General features: G+C 34.1%; 1 protein-coding gene across 1 annotated transcript; it reads left to right on the plus strand.

The window, feature by feature from the left end:
* Positions 1–13,732: 13,732 nt before the first annotated feature.
* Positions 13,733–14,854, plus strand: LOC148604654 (transmembrane protein 233-like). Its single transcript, XM_088550683.1, has 3 exons — positions 13,733–13,892; positions 14,111–14,248; positions 14,647–14,854. Exons 1-3 carry the CDS (start codon positions 13,887–13,889, stop codon positions 14,782–14,784), a joined length of 282 nt encoding a protein of 93 aa, XP_088406809.1. The 5' UTR covers positions 13,733–13,886; the 3' UTR covers positions 14,785–14,854.
* The last annotated feature ends 755 nt before the right edge of the window (positions 14,855–15,609 follow it).

The following is a 15,609-nucleotide window of genomic DNA, read 5'->3' on the forward strand; positions in this document are numbered from 1 at the left end:
TAAGTTGAATAATGTGATAGTTAAATTAAAGGACCATTTATATATAAATGAAATAATAGTAAGATTTTTTTTATTTCCAAACAAATGGAGACAAAGCATTTTTAACTTTTTGATTGAACCACAATATCACAATATCATGATTAAAATGACGACTGGCAACTCGAGAAATAGTCGAATCGATCTGGCTGCAGTGTCGGTTCGTGTCATCAACTGTTCACAGATCGATATCATATGGGTCAAAGCTTCTGAAGGTTATGATGAATAAATGTTAAAAATACCCAATATATACCCAAAGCGAATATAGTTCACTAGAGAAGGAATTTAAAACAGATTCATTCAGGGACATCAAAACAATAGTTAAAATACCAGAAACAGTAAAATGCTGTAGATATGCCATAAACGTGTTTCAAGGAGTAACCTCTCACCAGCGGCATAAAATCAAATATAAAGGAACAACTTAATCCCAAAATAAATTAAATACAAGAATTTCTCAAATCCAAAAATGTCGAAATAGAAAGCCAAATCTAGCACCAATAAGTTCTACCATGTCCAATACAATAAATGAAGCCTTGGTATTTTATGAATTTTAAAATTGGTTATACTGTAAATTTCGATAAGTAATATATGAAATGATCAGTGGCCAGACAAGTCTGACCAATGAGTCGATGAATACCTTCGGGGAATTGATCCACTAGCATCAGCATCAACCCAGTGGTTATTAAATACAAAAGTACTAATCTTGTAATACTGCAAATTTTGATATGCTGTACAAATTTCTCCCCAGTGTAATAGAATTTACATTCGCAAACAAATGGAGAAGAAAGTGCAAACAGGAAATGTTCAAAGAGACTTCCTTCGATTGGTCTTGAAACGAGAAATATACCGGTTCAGCAATATCAGCAACACACAACACCCTTTATAAATATGCTTCGCCATTCTTGACACTAAATGAGCTAAAACGAGCACGTTTACGTAAACAATCAACACATTCGACACAACATATTAACTACATCATATTTCACATTATTTTTTTTTATATACTATTAAACGTAAACATAGAAAAAAAAGTATCGTACTTTACAGACACATATGTATAGTAACATATAAATGTTAACATATATACAGCCAAAATTATTGGCATATTGCCAAAAACAATTTGATCTTATTATGGCTACGTGGTGAAGAGAATCATGAAAATATTCGATTAAAAAGAATACTAGAATATATGTTAATAAATATTTAATTTCATATTGGTTCTGTTACAGGTTTGAGGTCTGTCATATTGGTCGAGGCGGTCGTATTGGTCCTGAGGCATCGCCGAAGGCCAATACGGTTGTCGAGGCAAATATGATTGACCGAGAATGGAATGAGAATGTGACGTACCGCTGTGACATTTATGGCAACACCGCCTGCATTAAGTCCAGCGCCCTAGACCACTCGGCTCTCTGTCGGCTGGAGTTCCTCAAGGCTCGGTCCTCGGTCCTCTCCTTTTTATAATATACATAAACGATATTGCAGGGAATATGACATCTCTGTGCAGACTGTATGCAGATGACACTTCTTTCAGTTACTCTGACTCTGATAGAGAGCAGATATTTTCTGTTATCAGTCATGATTTGGTGGAACTGGACAAATGGTCAAATAAATGGCTTATGTCATTTAATCCGGACAAAACTGAGATTATGGTATTTTCAAACATTTTTATTTTCTTTTCCATTTCTTTCTCTTTATTTTCTATCTTTAAATTTAACTGATTATTATAAGTATACACAGTTGATGCATGCTCAATGTCATTTTGTTATTGTATATTATATTGTATTTAGGAGAGAACCTCGTAAGTGTGATTCACTTTTGTTCAATCTCTTTTGTTTATATGCAAATAAAATATGTTTAAACTAAACTAATTAAATCAGTACAACGCATTTCGAAAGGCATTGATATTGAGTTTTGCTGGCATAGGAATATGGATACGTTTATTCCTAAAATATGGACACATCTTATTATGTTTATCTAACTAAACAAATGCAACTCATTTCGAAAGGCAAATTGGTATTGATTTTTGCTCGAAAAGGAATGGACACGTTTATTATTAAAATCTTGAAATCTTTGTAGCGTTGACATTGACCGTCAAGCACGGACAGAAAATGTGGAGGAGAGAAACGGTTCGTCTAGTTCCTGAAATCCCGCAAGCTGGTAGTCCCTTGCTAAACAAGAGGCAATGAAACAGGGAACTCTATTGGCAGAGACATTATTATTCCAACATGTATTTCATTTTCCATCAGTATATAGGTAGTTGTATGTAGTATCTAGATGGTCGTGCAAAGCATCTAGATACTTGTGAAAAGCATCTAGATGCTTGTGAGAAGAATCTAGTGAGTTGTGAGAAGTATCTAGACGCTTGTGAAAAGTATCTAGATAGTCGTGCGAAGTATCTAGATGCTTTTGAGAAGTATCTAGATAATTGTGAGAATCATCTAGGTGCTTTGCGAAGCACCGAGATACTCGTGAGGAGTTTTTGTGTATCTAGATACTTGTATAAAGTATCTAGATAGTTATACGAAGTATCTAGATACTTGTTAGTAACATCTAGATAGTTGTGAGAAGTATCTAGATAGAAAATAACATCTAGATGAAAATAACGCTCTTTTGAACATGAACGGCCACTCATACAAACCGCTTCAGAATCCAACTTGAGACCTGCTGCGATAATAGATACATTAATGTCCACATCTGTACTATCGCGTTACCAAAGATAATTAGTGCATGTAGAGGGCAGATCAGAAATCTTTGGAGATGTTTCTTGGCATATTCCGAATAACGTAAGCAAGTAAGTAATATTTCTTACAGTCAGATACTATATACAAATAAAAAAGTAACATGAGCTCTGTAATAGATAAGGAGCTCTTCAACCCATTAAGAAGCTCTAATAACTGATTACAAATGTACGTCATTTCCGGTAGAGCTATTTTTAGCTTTTCATGATTTCAGCTGAATTAATATAGGACGTCCTATAAAAATATTAGAAAAGATTTTTTTATATTAGAAATTCATTTTGTAATATTAAAAAAATCATTTTCTAATATTACAAATTCCTGATTTAGTATAATTATAAAACATCACACATTTTGTAATATTACAAAATGAATTTGCGGAAGTCACCCGGTTTTATTTTAGAGCATATCGCATTCGTGCCATTTCTGATGTTGACAGCAAGCCAAAATTAGTGGCATAGAATATTTGACGATTAGCAACTTTGAAGACTTCAGTCTTTGATTTAGAATTACAACTACACGTCAAATTAGAGCCATATGCTTTAAGTTGAATAATGTGATAGTTAAATTAAAGGACCATTTATATATAAATGAAATAATAGTAAGATTTTTTTTATTTCCAAACAAATGGAGACAAACCATTTTTAACTTTTTGATTGAACCACAATATCACAATATCATGATAAAAATGACGACTGGCAACTCGAGAAATAGTCGAATCGATCTGGCTGCAGTGTCGGTTCGTGTCATCAACTGTTCACAGATCGATATCATATGGGTCAAAGCTTCTGAAGGTTATGATGAATAAATGTTAAAAATACCAAATATATACCCAAAGCGAATATAGTTCACTAGAGAAGGAATTTAAAACAGATTCATTCAGGGACATCAAAACAATAGTTAAAATACCAGAAACAGTAAAATGCTGTAGATATGCTATAAACGTGTTTCAAGGAGTAACCTCTCACCAGCAGCATAAAATCAAATATAAAGGAACAACTTAATCCCAAAATAAATTATATACAAGAATTTCTCAAATCCAAAAATGTCGAAATAGAAAGCCAAATCTAGCACCAATAAGTTCTACCATGTCCAATACAATAAATGAAGCCTTGGTATTTTATGAATTTTAAAATTGGTTATACTGTAAATTTCGATAAGTAATATATGAAATGATCAGTGGCCAGACAAGTCTGACCAATGAGTCGATGAATACCTTCGGGGAATTGATCCACTAGCATCAGCATCAACCCAGTGGTTATTAAATACAAAAGTACTAATCTTGTAATACTGCAAATTTTGATATGCTGTACAAATTTCTCCCCAGTGTAATAGAATTTACATTCGCAAACAAATGGAGAAGAAAGTGCAAACAGGAAATGTTCAAAGAGACTTCCTTCGATTGGTCTTGAAACGAGAAATATACCGGTTCAGCAATATCAGCAACACACAACACCCTTTATAAATATGCTTCGCCATTCTTGACACTAAATGAGCTAAAACGAGCACGTTTACGTAAACAATCAACACATTCGACACAACATATTAACTACATCATATTTCACATTATTTTTTTTTATATACTATTAAACGTAAACATAGAAAAAAAAGTATCGTACTTTACAGACACATATGTATAGTAACATATAAATGTTAACATATATACAGCCAAAATTATTGGCATATTGCCAAAAACAATTTGATCTTATTATGGCTACGTGGTGAAGAGAATCATGAAAATATTCGATTAAAAAGAATACTAGAATATATGTTAATAAATATTTAATTTCATATTGGTTCTGTTACAGGTTTGAGGTCTGTCATATTGGTCGAGGCGGTCGTATTGGTCCTGAGGCATCGCCGAGGGCCAATACGGTTGTCGAGGCAAATATGATTGACCGAGAATGGAATGAGAATGTGACGTACCGCTGTGACATTTATGGCAACACCGCCTGCATTAAGTCCAGCGCCCTAGACCACTCGGCCAGCTAGGCTATATAAAAATATGGTTTCGCTGGCCGGGTGATTCCTCCTAGTAGGATTAATCTAGGGCTGTAACTTAGTACACGATGTATGGTAGTACGGGACAGTTTATCTAGGTGTTATTATGTAGGATAGAGGATCTTAATGCAGGCGGTGTTGCCATAGATGTCACAGTGGTACGAGTTCGAGTCCTGCGGAGGGAACGACAAAAATTTACTTCGCAAAATTGACAGTTCTAACAACGTTGGGAATTTTTCAGACCCTTCTATAAGTTTACGTTATCTTCCCTGTATCAATTTGATCCGATGGAGCAGTGTAGTGAATAGAGTCGTCACATTCTGAGACGTTGTATAATATTGATTTGTTGTGACATGCATCATTAATTTGATCCTCTATCTTACATAATAACACCTAGATGAACTGTCCCGTACTACCATACATGTACTAAGTTACAGCCCTAGATTAATCCTACGAGGAGGAATCACCCGGCCAGCGAAAGCTATATTTTTATATAGCCTAGCTGGCCGAGTGGTCTAGGGCGCTGGACTTAATGCAGGCGGTGTTGCCATAGATGTCACAGCGGTACGAGTTTGAGTCCCGAGGAGGGAACGACAAAAATTTGCTTCGCAAATTTGACAATTCTAACATCGTTGGAAATTTTTTAGACCCTTCTCTATATATATATATATATATATTCGTCGGAATGAAATACTTGTATAAAATAAAACATGACCAGAGTTTTCTAAATCTGTAATTTACACTAGCGCTTTCATGTTTACAAACAATCTTCAGGTGTGTACAGATATCAGTATAGTTACTGTAGCTAAGTAACGTTATCGTGACGTTACTTAAATGAAGGGGAGATAATTCAATTAAAGGGTTAGAATTTACAATAGATACAGTAAAAAATAAAGGGACATAAAGCTATTTTCTGTTTAAAATAGGTTTAAACCTTTTTTTTATAAAGTTCTTTTCTTTAATTTCCCTTAAAAGGTCTTCAGAACTGTGCATTTTGTAAAAATCATTGCATTCATCTAAATGCTTGCTCAATGGAATATATCTGTATCTTGGTTCCCTTATTTGCTGACGGTGGACGGTCATACGCTGTGTTAGTGCGTTCCCAGTTTGACCAATATATATTTCCTGACAGTTATTACACTGTATACAATAGATGAGACTGGTGCTCTTGCATGTCATGTTTGCATTGGTGAATATTTTATTCCCATTTTTCATAACCAATTCTTTTCCCGTGTGTATATAACTGCAAGTACCGCATCTACTGTCATTGCATTTCGATACTGTATATGTTAATGGGTTAGTAATTGCACGGGTAAGTAAGCCTGTTAGGTTCGGCGGTTGTCGCTTACTTGATAGAACGGTGTCGTTGTTTATAAGATTCTTCAATTTTTTGCACTGTGCTAGTATAGGTAAATTGGAACGGACAACGTTAAATATATTAGTATTGCAAGGATTATGGGTGACTACAAATGGAATTGTACTATTATCATTCGTGTAATTGTTCCTAGTTGCTCTTAGTTCTTCGATAGGAATATGCTTTGCTCTCTCGATAGACCCATCGATAAGAGTTTTTGGATATCCCTGTTTGAGAAGAAATTCTGTCAATTCCGCCAATTTATCGTGTCTATTATTTAGTTCCGTACAAAAGGTGCAAATATTGCGAGCTAAACAATAAGGAATGTTTCTTTTAGTGTGTGACGGATGACATGATTTGAAGTTAAGAGATTGATGGGTGTCGGTGTCTTTGTAATATATATCGGTTGATATTTTTCTATCATCGAGCTTCACGAGGATATCCAGGAAAAGGATTTTTTCTTGATTTGTTTCTTTTGTAAATTTGATAGATGGATGAAGATGATTAAGGACAGTTGTAAAGTCCTCTAATAATTCCAGAGATTTATTCCATATGATGAAACAGTCTAGAAATCGGAGCCATGAATTCTCAGTGTAATTAGCGATTTCCACGCCATGTTTGTCTTCCATAATTTTATATAATCTCTGTTCTAAAAATCCCATTACCAGCGTAGCATATGTTGGGGCAAATTTTGTGCCAATAGCAGTGCCTTTGAATTGTAGGAAATATTTGCCATTAAAGTAAAATGTATCATTTTCCAATATAAATAATACAGAGTCGAGAATGAAACCCATAGTGACTCTATCATCTATTTTATCCCTATGTTTCTCAACCCAATATTTTACGGCAGCTACGCCTAAATCGTGTGGTACATTAGTATATAGACTGGTCAAATGTTACTAATGTTGATCGTGTTTGAGTTCTCTCAGGTAGTTTTGAAAGGAAGTTAATATCATCGCGAACGAAGCTTGGTACGCATGGACATAACGGTTTGAGAATTATATCTATGATGTTACTTAGCCTGTTTGTTGGGCATGTTGGTATATATATTCGTCAACTTTCGGATGAAATATTCTATAAAAAGCTACCCAGTGATCCTACTAAATCTTTTAGTGAAAAAATCACTTTAGAACTGAACAAAATGTTCAAGGACGGCAGCATTACTGAAGAACAGTTTGAATACTTAAACCCAGAGGATCCAAGACCCGGACGTTTTTACCTTCTACCTAAAATTCACAAAAAAGATATCCCAGGACGACCCATAGTTTCTGCTAAAAGTCACCTACCAAAAAAAATTCTGAATTTGTGGATTACCATCTCTGACCCCTTGTTCAAAAGCTCGCGTCATATTTAAAAGACACTAAGGACTATCTGAGGAAAATGGAATCAATGAATCCTTTACCTCCCAAAACACTTCTGGTCTCCCTTGATGTCACTTCACTCTATACTAATATCCCACACGATGACGGTATATAATTTTTATTAATTTTCTCACTTTAGTTTTGAAGTGTAACAACTTCACTTTCAACGACAAAAACTACCTCCAAATCAATGGTACAGCTATGGGAACGAAAATGGCTCCTTCGTATGCTAACATCTTCATGGGTAAATTAGAAAATCAAACAATCTCAACATCTTTATCGAAATCCCTCTCTTGGTTTCGATTCATCGATGATGCTGACATGAAATGGACTGAGCCGAAGACCTAGGAGCCTAAGAGATGCCCTAGTAAGAGCAGAGATTTCATCTCAGCCCAAACAAAATACAACAGGCCAATGTCGACCATGTAGAGATAAGAGATGTAAGACTTGTACCCAGATGCTGCACACTAAAACGTTTAAAAGCTACTGCACTGGAAAGGAATTTGCCATTTTTTGCGACGTGACTTGTAAAACCGAAAATACCATATACCTTCTCCAGTGCCGATGTGGTATGCAGTACGTTGGCGAAACAGAACAACCTTTCAACAGGCGTATGAATGGTCATCGCAGTGACTACAAATGCAAACCAGACCTCCCTCTAAGTCGCCATCTTAGATCCACCGGACACACCCAGGAGGATCTCCACAACATTGTTGTTACGATCATAGAACATAATAAAAACTGGTCAAAATGTAAAAGAGTATCTCAGGAAAGCTTTTGGATGAAGAAATTGCAAACAACTTCTCCAGATGGAATTAACGAGAAAAAATAATTCATTTCTAGGTCTTGGTCTAAGGCTGGTACAGCACTACTTGCCATACATCAATACGCCGTACTACTATATTTGGACCTTTTATTTTTTTTTTTAAATTGTTTTCCACAGTTAATTGTAACTTTGATAAATAGACCCTCTTTGTTATTTTCATTCAGGCTCCTTATCAGTTGCTTATGTGAGCCTTTGATAAAGGTACAATCGCCCACAGCGTACGCGATACAGCTTCTGAATCTGTTTTGATGTTGAACTTTGTGAGTTTTATGCTCATGAAGTTTCGTGAGTTTTATGCTCATATAGTTTTATGAGTTTTATGCTGAGGAAGGATATCAGTTATCCGAAATATTCTTTGTAAATTTTACCATCTTCTGGTACCACGTAAGAGTGATTGTTGACTATTATCTATACATATATATACATAATAACACCTAGATGAACTGTCCCGTACTACCATACATCGTGTACTAAGTTACAGTCCTAGATTAATCCTACGAGGAGGAATGACCCAGCCTGCGAAAGCTATATTTTTTTATATAGCCTAGCTGGCCGAGTGGTCTTGGGCGCTGGATTTAGTGCAGGCGGTGTTGCCATAGATGTCACAGCGACACGAGTTCGAGTCCCGCGGAGGGAACGACCAATAATTTGCATCGCAAATTTGACAGTTCTAACATCGGTAGGAATTTTTCAGACCCTTCTATAAGTTTATGTTATCTTCCCTGTATCAATTTGATATATATACAACGTCTCAGAATGTGACGACTCTATTCGCTACACTGCTTCATCGGATCAAATTGATACAGGGACAGGGAAGATATGTAAACGTATAGCAAGGTCTGAAAAATTCCCAATGATGTTAGAACTGTCAAATTTGCATCTATATATATTGATGATGTGTTATCTCTATATAATCCTGGTTACAAAGATTACTTCAATCGAATGAACTTTAAAATCAAGATACAGATTTTTTCTGTTCCATACCTAGAACTTATCTTATGCATAAATTATACAGAACATTTTAAATCCAACCTTTATGACAAAATTGATGATTTTTATTTTCCTTTTATAATGGCAATACACTAAAATCTTAAGCCTGTGGAGTATACACTATCAATTTGAATAAATGTCGAAGCATCACCGGTATCACACTCCATTCGTATTGTATAAAACATATACAACATTTTGAAGATCGCTCCAAATAAAAAAAAACCACACAAGTTTAATGAACTCAGAAAGGCATTTTGTTTTTATTTCAGCTGATAAAGCTGCAAATAATATTGTTGTTATTTGAAATTCTACAAAAAGAAATTCCAACTAGCTACATTCCAACTGACTAAATTTTCAGAAAGTGATATTGAAAACAAACAGAGTCTTGCGGCATGAGAGTTCCTAATATGTACTGGCCTCCCAAAATTCCCCAATCACTTTATTAATATAGATTCATTTCCTTTTCAAGACATTGTGTATTAATTAGATTTCTAATTTACTAACTATTGCGCTCGGTACCATAAAGGTATAGAGATAAATTTCTGTAAAAAAGCTTATGAAAATGTGGAAATTAACAATTTTTGAAGTGTTAAAAAATCTCTTAAAGTGCTTGATAAATTACATACTCATGTGCGATCTTCCAAATCTATTCAAAGATTTGATTTTTCTACCCTATTTACAACACTTCCACATAATTTCATAAGACTGATATTATCGTATCAATATGGTTCTTTGAAAAAATCGGGATACGGATATATTTGTTATAATTTCTAATAACGAAAAACATAAAAAAAAACTTTTGATTCTTACAGCACTCGAAATTCTGTTAAACAACATATTCATTCGCTGTGGGGATACTGTTTATCGTGGAGTTATTTGAAATCTCATTCGGACGAAATGTGCACCATTTAGTGCGCACCTCGTTATGCATAGTTACGAATCCTACATTGTGGCAAGAATAAATAAAGATCCTTTTAAACAACATGTGGTAGAAAAATTCAGTAACACCTCGGTGCCATCATATTGTGTTTGCATATCACAATTGGTTTGATTTGCTCGTGTTTAGAATGGATGTTTTGGATTTTAACGGAAGGAATATTTATATAACCGAGAAATTACTATATCAAGGTTTTAGCATACATATGCGTGATTCGAAAACATTTTATTTGTCTTGAAGTATAAATATACTGCATATTCTGCAATTTAGCTAATATGATATAATTTTATTGGTCTAAAAAAAATGAATGTTTTATATGAAAAGTGTTCATTTTCATCATACATGATATATTGCAAAAACATTGGTCTGGGAGTATCAAAATATTGAAATTGAATAAAGTTTGGGTAAAATATATTCAGCTTTTAAGTAATAAAGTATTTTTGACTGGAGCAATACCGTCTATTTCCTCTATGTAAAGAAAGTAATTTTTATGTTAAAAATGTCCATATTTGATGTATATGGATCATGGGTACACATTTTCTATGTGCAAGGAGAATAAAAAAAAATATGAGAATTTAAAAAAGCATTGGTAAAATATACTCAATTTTGAAGTTATTTAGGTAATTTAGCTAACGTGATACCATCTTATTCGTCTTATTTGTCTATTTTGTATGATGCAATACCCTATTTCCTCTGAATATGTCCATACGATGAGAACATAGCTTTTTGTAGATTAAAACTGGTCTGGAGCTGGCATGTTAGTTAGCTGCAAGTAGTCTTTGTGATTTTGTGTAACGTATATTTCTTTAATTTTGTATTAACTAGGGACACAGAACTTTTTGAACTGATTTTTTTAGGTATGCTTGATTATAATTTTTTTTAGAGTGAAAAGTTTAAAAGGAAGAGTGCTGTGATCACGAGTACTTTAACTCTGTTGCAAGTTTCGCTCCAGTCTCAATTCAGGAGTTTCTGGCCTATGTATGTCTTGAGTTTTATGTCTATGTATGTGACAAGAAATCTCCGTTATAATGCACGTCTTACTGAAAAAAAAAACAACACACAGGCTTCAGTTTAATACCTACTTGCTACAGGGGTGCTGATCCTTTAAAAATATGTGTCGAGGAAGCTAAAGTGTCGGGTTTTATGAATAATAACAGTGCAAACACATGTTCTCCATTGCATGCCTTAAATCAACATGTGATGGCGGAATAATAAGACAGAGATACATTTCATATCATAAGGTCACAAAGGTATATTGCCTGCGTATATAGAACACACATTGACTAACCAGTGAACTAACAATGCAATTGGAAATCCCTCTGTCTCGTATGTTTTTAAACGGTTAGTAGTTACCTGACAATATTGTTTTATTTCCAGATGATAACATATAGAACAACAAAGAGTCATGGAGGTAAACAGCTGAATTGTCGTTAATTTATCAATTGTACTTCTTATATAAAAATTAAATAATATTTGCAAAATCCGCATTTACTATAAATTCTTAACTTAAGCACTAAGTCATATGTTTTAAACCAGTACAATTTCTTTTTAAACGGTATTTTTATATGATTTCCAAAACTGTAAATATTGTGTTTATCAGATTTAAAATAAGTGCACGATGTGTAATATTAAACCGCCTTTTTATGTTTAAAGTTCTTTCTACATCCCATTAGATCCTGACCGTGTAATAGCTCTTTTCTTTGATTTTGATAATTTAATTAATTTTGTGCAATTGCGCCATTTACGTCAATTACTTCACAGACTGCGATTAAAGAGTAATCAAGGGAATCAAGGTAGCGGTAATCAAAATAATGTAATCCATGGACGAAGACCAGACATGACAAAACAGACATACACAACAAAGAACATAAAGTAACCAAAACCTTAGACACAAGGCAACAAAAGCAAATGAGCAAACTCGGACTCCACTAAAAACTGGGAGCATGGAACAGGTGCACCGGTAGGGTAAGCGTCCTCTGCTTTTCTAGAAACATCCGCCAAGTTGCTCATAAAAAGCCAAGTCCGGGGTAGACGAGAAAGAAAAGGAAAACTATGACACGTCGAACATATCAGTTTTCATTGCGCAGATGGATACACCGTAACGATCCACGAGTTCATGATGACGACCATAAAACTTCTGTAGTGATGACTTCAATCTTGTAGCAACATAACCCTGTTCCAGAAGCCTATTTGTTAGAGATCTAGCGCGATACAAAAAGTCTGCGTAGTTTCGGCAAGCTCTGGCATAGCGTATGAGTTGTGATATGAACACTCCATACGCAGGTGCTGAAGGGATGTTGCCACCGATGAAAGGAAAGTTGACAATTTTGAATAAAAAGTCGTCACGTTTGTCGTCATGTTTGGTCAATAGTTTTCCTTTACCATCGTTTTCTAAGTGTTGGTCAAGATATGAGGCTGACCTTACGGTGTCTGTAGTATCCTCTATCTCAAGTTCTTACTGGTAGATGCAGTGTATCAAATCTCCGAAATCAGGATTGTTTGGAAATAATACGTCATCTATATAGCGAAAACTGAGATTGAAGGATCTAGCAAAACGATATTCTTTCTTTCGGATCAAATCAGCAATAAAGTCAGCCTCATAAGAATGAAGGAAAAGGTCAGCAAGTAGAGGAGCACACTTAGTTCCCATTGGAATGCCGACCGTTTGTTGAAAAACACGTCCACCACACTGGACAAATATGTTGTCGATTAAAAAATCCAGCATTTTGTAAACATGTTCTGTAAATTTGGAAGATGATTTGGAATTATTTCTTACAGAACATTTTTAAATAAAGCTTTGTTCAAGGAACAAATCTTAATTTATCTGGAATCAATCAGAAAATTATACATTGATAAAGTTAAGATATACATTAATGAACACTAACGTTAAGTGATATGAAGGTACTATTATTCGAGCGCTCACCACAAGAAAGCATATGGTTGGCAAGTATCTATAAAACTTCAGGTTGAATAATACGAAAAATTAAGGGTATGTCGTAAATCTGAACTTTTGTTTTATTGTTATTTTTCCCACAATTCTCTCAGATTAGTAGGTTATGCGCTCACATTTATGTAAACCCGCCACATACTTGCCTGCCAGGAACCTGTGGTCTTGTGGTTTTTGTTGTTTTTATGCTGTTTCTATAGATTAGTTTGATTTTCGTCTTTTATAAATAATTTCACTAAATTTATTTCGGTGCCCTTTACAGCTTGCTGTATGCTATGGGTTCAATATATAGACAGAATGAGCAATGTTTGTTCGATGGGTTTTTCTACATCATAAAACACTTTTTTCCATTGGCAGTGTCTGAATTATATGTGGACTGGTACTTGAAACTTTACCAAACTTTTCCGTTATTGTAATTGTTGATATAAACATGTGATAATTAGATGAACCCATTCAAAGACGGTAATTAAAGTTTGGTCATTATCACTTCATGTTATTGTATAGCTTTAAATAAATAAAACAAGGAACTACTATTTTTAAAAAACTATTATTACTTAAAATATTGAACAGCCATGGTATGCAGTCATTCGGAACAACGTATTTTTGTGTTTTATTACAGACCGTCACATTCATTTTAATTTTTGCTGCGAGTATTATTTGGTCAAAAACGCAGGGTAACCTATTTTCATACTTGTCATCATGATGGTAAGTATTTTTTTATATTTCTGTCCTTTCTGTACTTTTGATAAGAATAAAAACTAAACGTTGTACTTTGTAGTACAAACACAAATTTGAAACAACAACAAAACATAAAAAACATGGCAAACAACAATCGATAAAAAACTGAAACGAAATAAATGCCAGCGTAACGCAGAATAGTATGCGTGGATTTGATCTGCTTTAGAATGTTTTGCATATTGTAGGCTACCGTAGTTCCCATGGGAACACAGGGGGTTGTTATTCAAGAGCCACCTCCGGAGACGTATCTAGAGGCTGCTGTTTGTATATTTTGTTTTTGTTGCATGCCTTTGGGGCTAGCTGCAATGGTCGTAGCCTTCATGGTAAGTCTAAAGCGCATTATTTAAGTTCTTTTAGGTCTCGGATATGTATTTTACAATTGGGTTTTAATGAAATTTCCTCCAAATTGACTGTTTCGAGTCAGGACAGAAATTTAACAAATTTCCTAAATTTTATTTTTTTACTTTTTAATCTATATTTGACTTAACTGTTCTACACGTTAATCTAATTCTAATATACATCATTGTATGAGTTAACATAAAAGTATGAATAAATGATATTTATAAGAAAAAAAACATGGAACAATGGTCGACAAAAGTTTCAGATTTGACGAACTTTACAAGTACAAATTAGAGCATACAAACCTGTACTTCCCCTTTAAGTTGACTTTAAAGATTGACAAGATCGTTTACACACTGTATGGATAACCTTTATTATTCAGGCGCAGCAACGTATCAACGAAGGAGATTTTGAAGGAGCCAGGCGACTTGCTAAAATTGCAAAAATTTTGTCCATCGTAGGATTTGTTGTTGGTATTGTCATTATAATAATAATTGTTGTTCTTATCATTCGTATTTAAGGCACTTTGTTTATAAATATATAATAACTAATGTATATTGTGATCGTATCTGAGTAAACTTGTCCTCACATGTTGTCGTAAAATAGTATGAGTTTTTGTTTCACTTATAACGTTTGTAAGAAAGTGTGTTATAACTGATTAATTTCATAAATCATTTGTTTGTATGAGAAAATATGCAACTTGTTTGACATTTCCGTTTAAAAAATACACAGATAAACAGAAATTACAAATTCAGTTATATATTAAGACTATACATAAAATATATTCATACTAAAGTTTGATAGTAAATCATTCATACCATCTAATATAAGAAATGGCACAACTTAAGTGAAGACGTGCGAAATGTAAATTCAATATCAAGATTAAAACACAAAATCCGAAGCGAAGACTCCTTGCATAAACTATGTCGCATCCATTGTTTACATGCACACCCATAAACACTATATGCCGGCAATTTTGTGTCCGTCGAAAGTCAATCTGATAAAAATCAGATTGGTCGAAAGTGACATTTCTACGGGATATTTTTGCCACACATCTTAAGTTTGGTCTAATCTTATTGAGGTTTGGTAGCTTCTATCAGTATTAAAAAAACGTAATATAAAATGACGAATCCTAATGTTCATGTACTAATTACATTAGGATAAAATATCTTCTTAAATGAGAACAATTAAAGCAGTTTCAACATGAATATTTTATTTATATCGTTTCCATCTGAACACGGAACAATGCAGCAAGTATATTCATTTTGAAGTTGCTATTATAATCATCAGAATAAGACGAATAATTGGTATGCATATATACAATGCATTAGATATACATCTACTT

This window comes from Perna viridis, chromosome 10 (assembly GCF_037379345.1).
Source record: "Perna viridis isolate PV_CMFRI_1.1 ecotype Kerala chromosome 10, ASM3737934v1, whole genome shotgun sequence".
Taxonomy (NCBI): domain Eukaryota; kingdom Metazoa; phylum Mollusca; class Bivalvia; order Mytilida; family Mytilidae; genus Perna; species Perna viridis.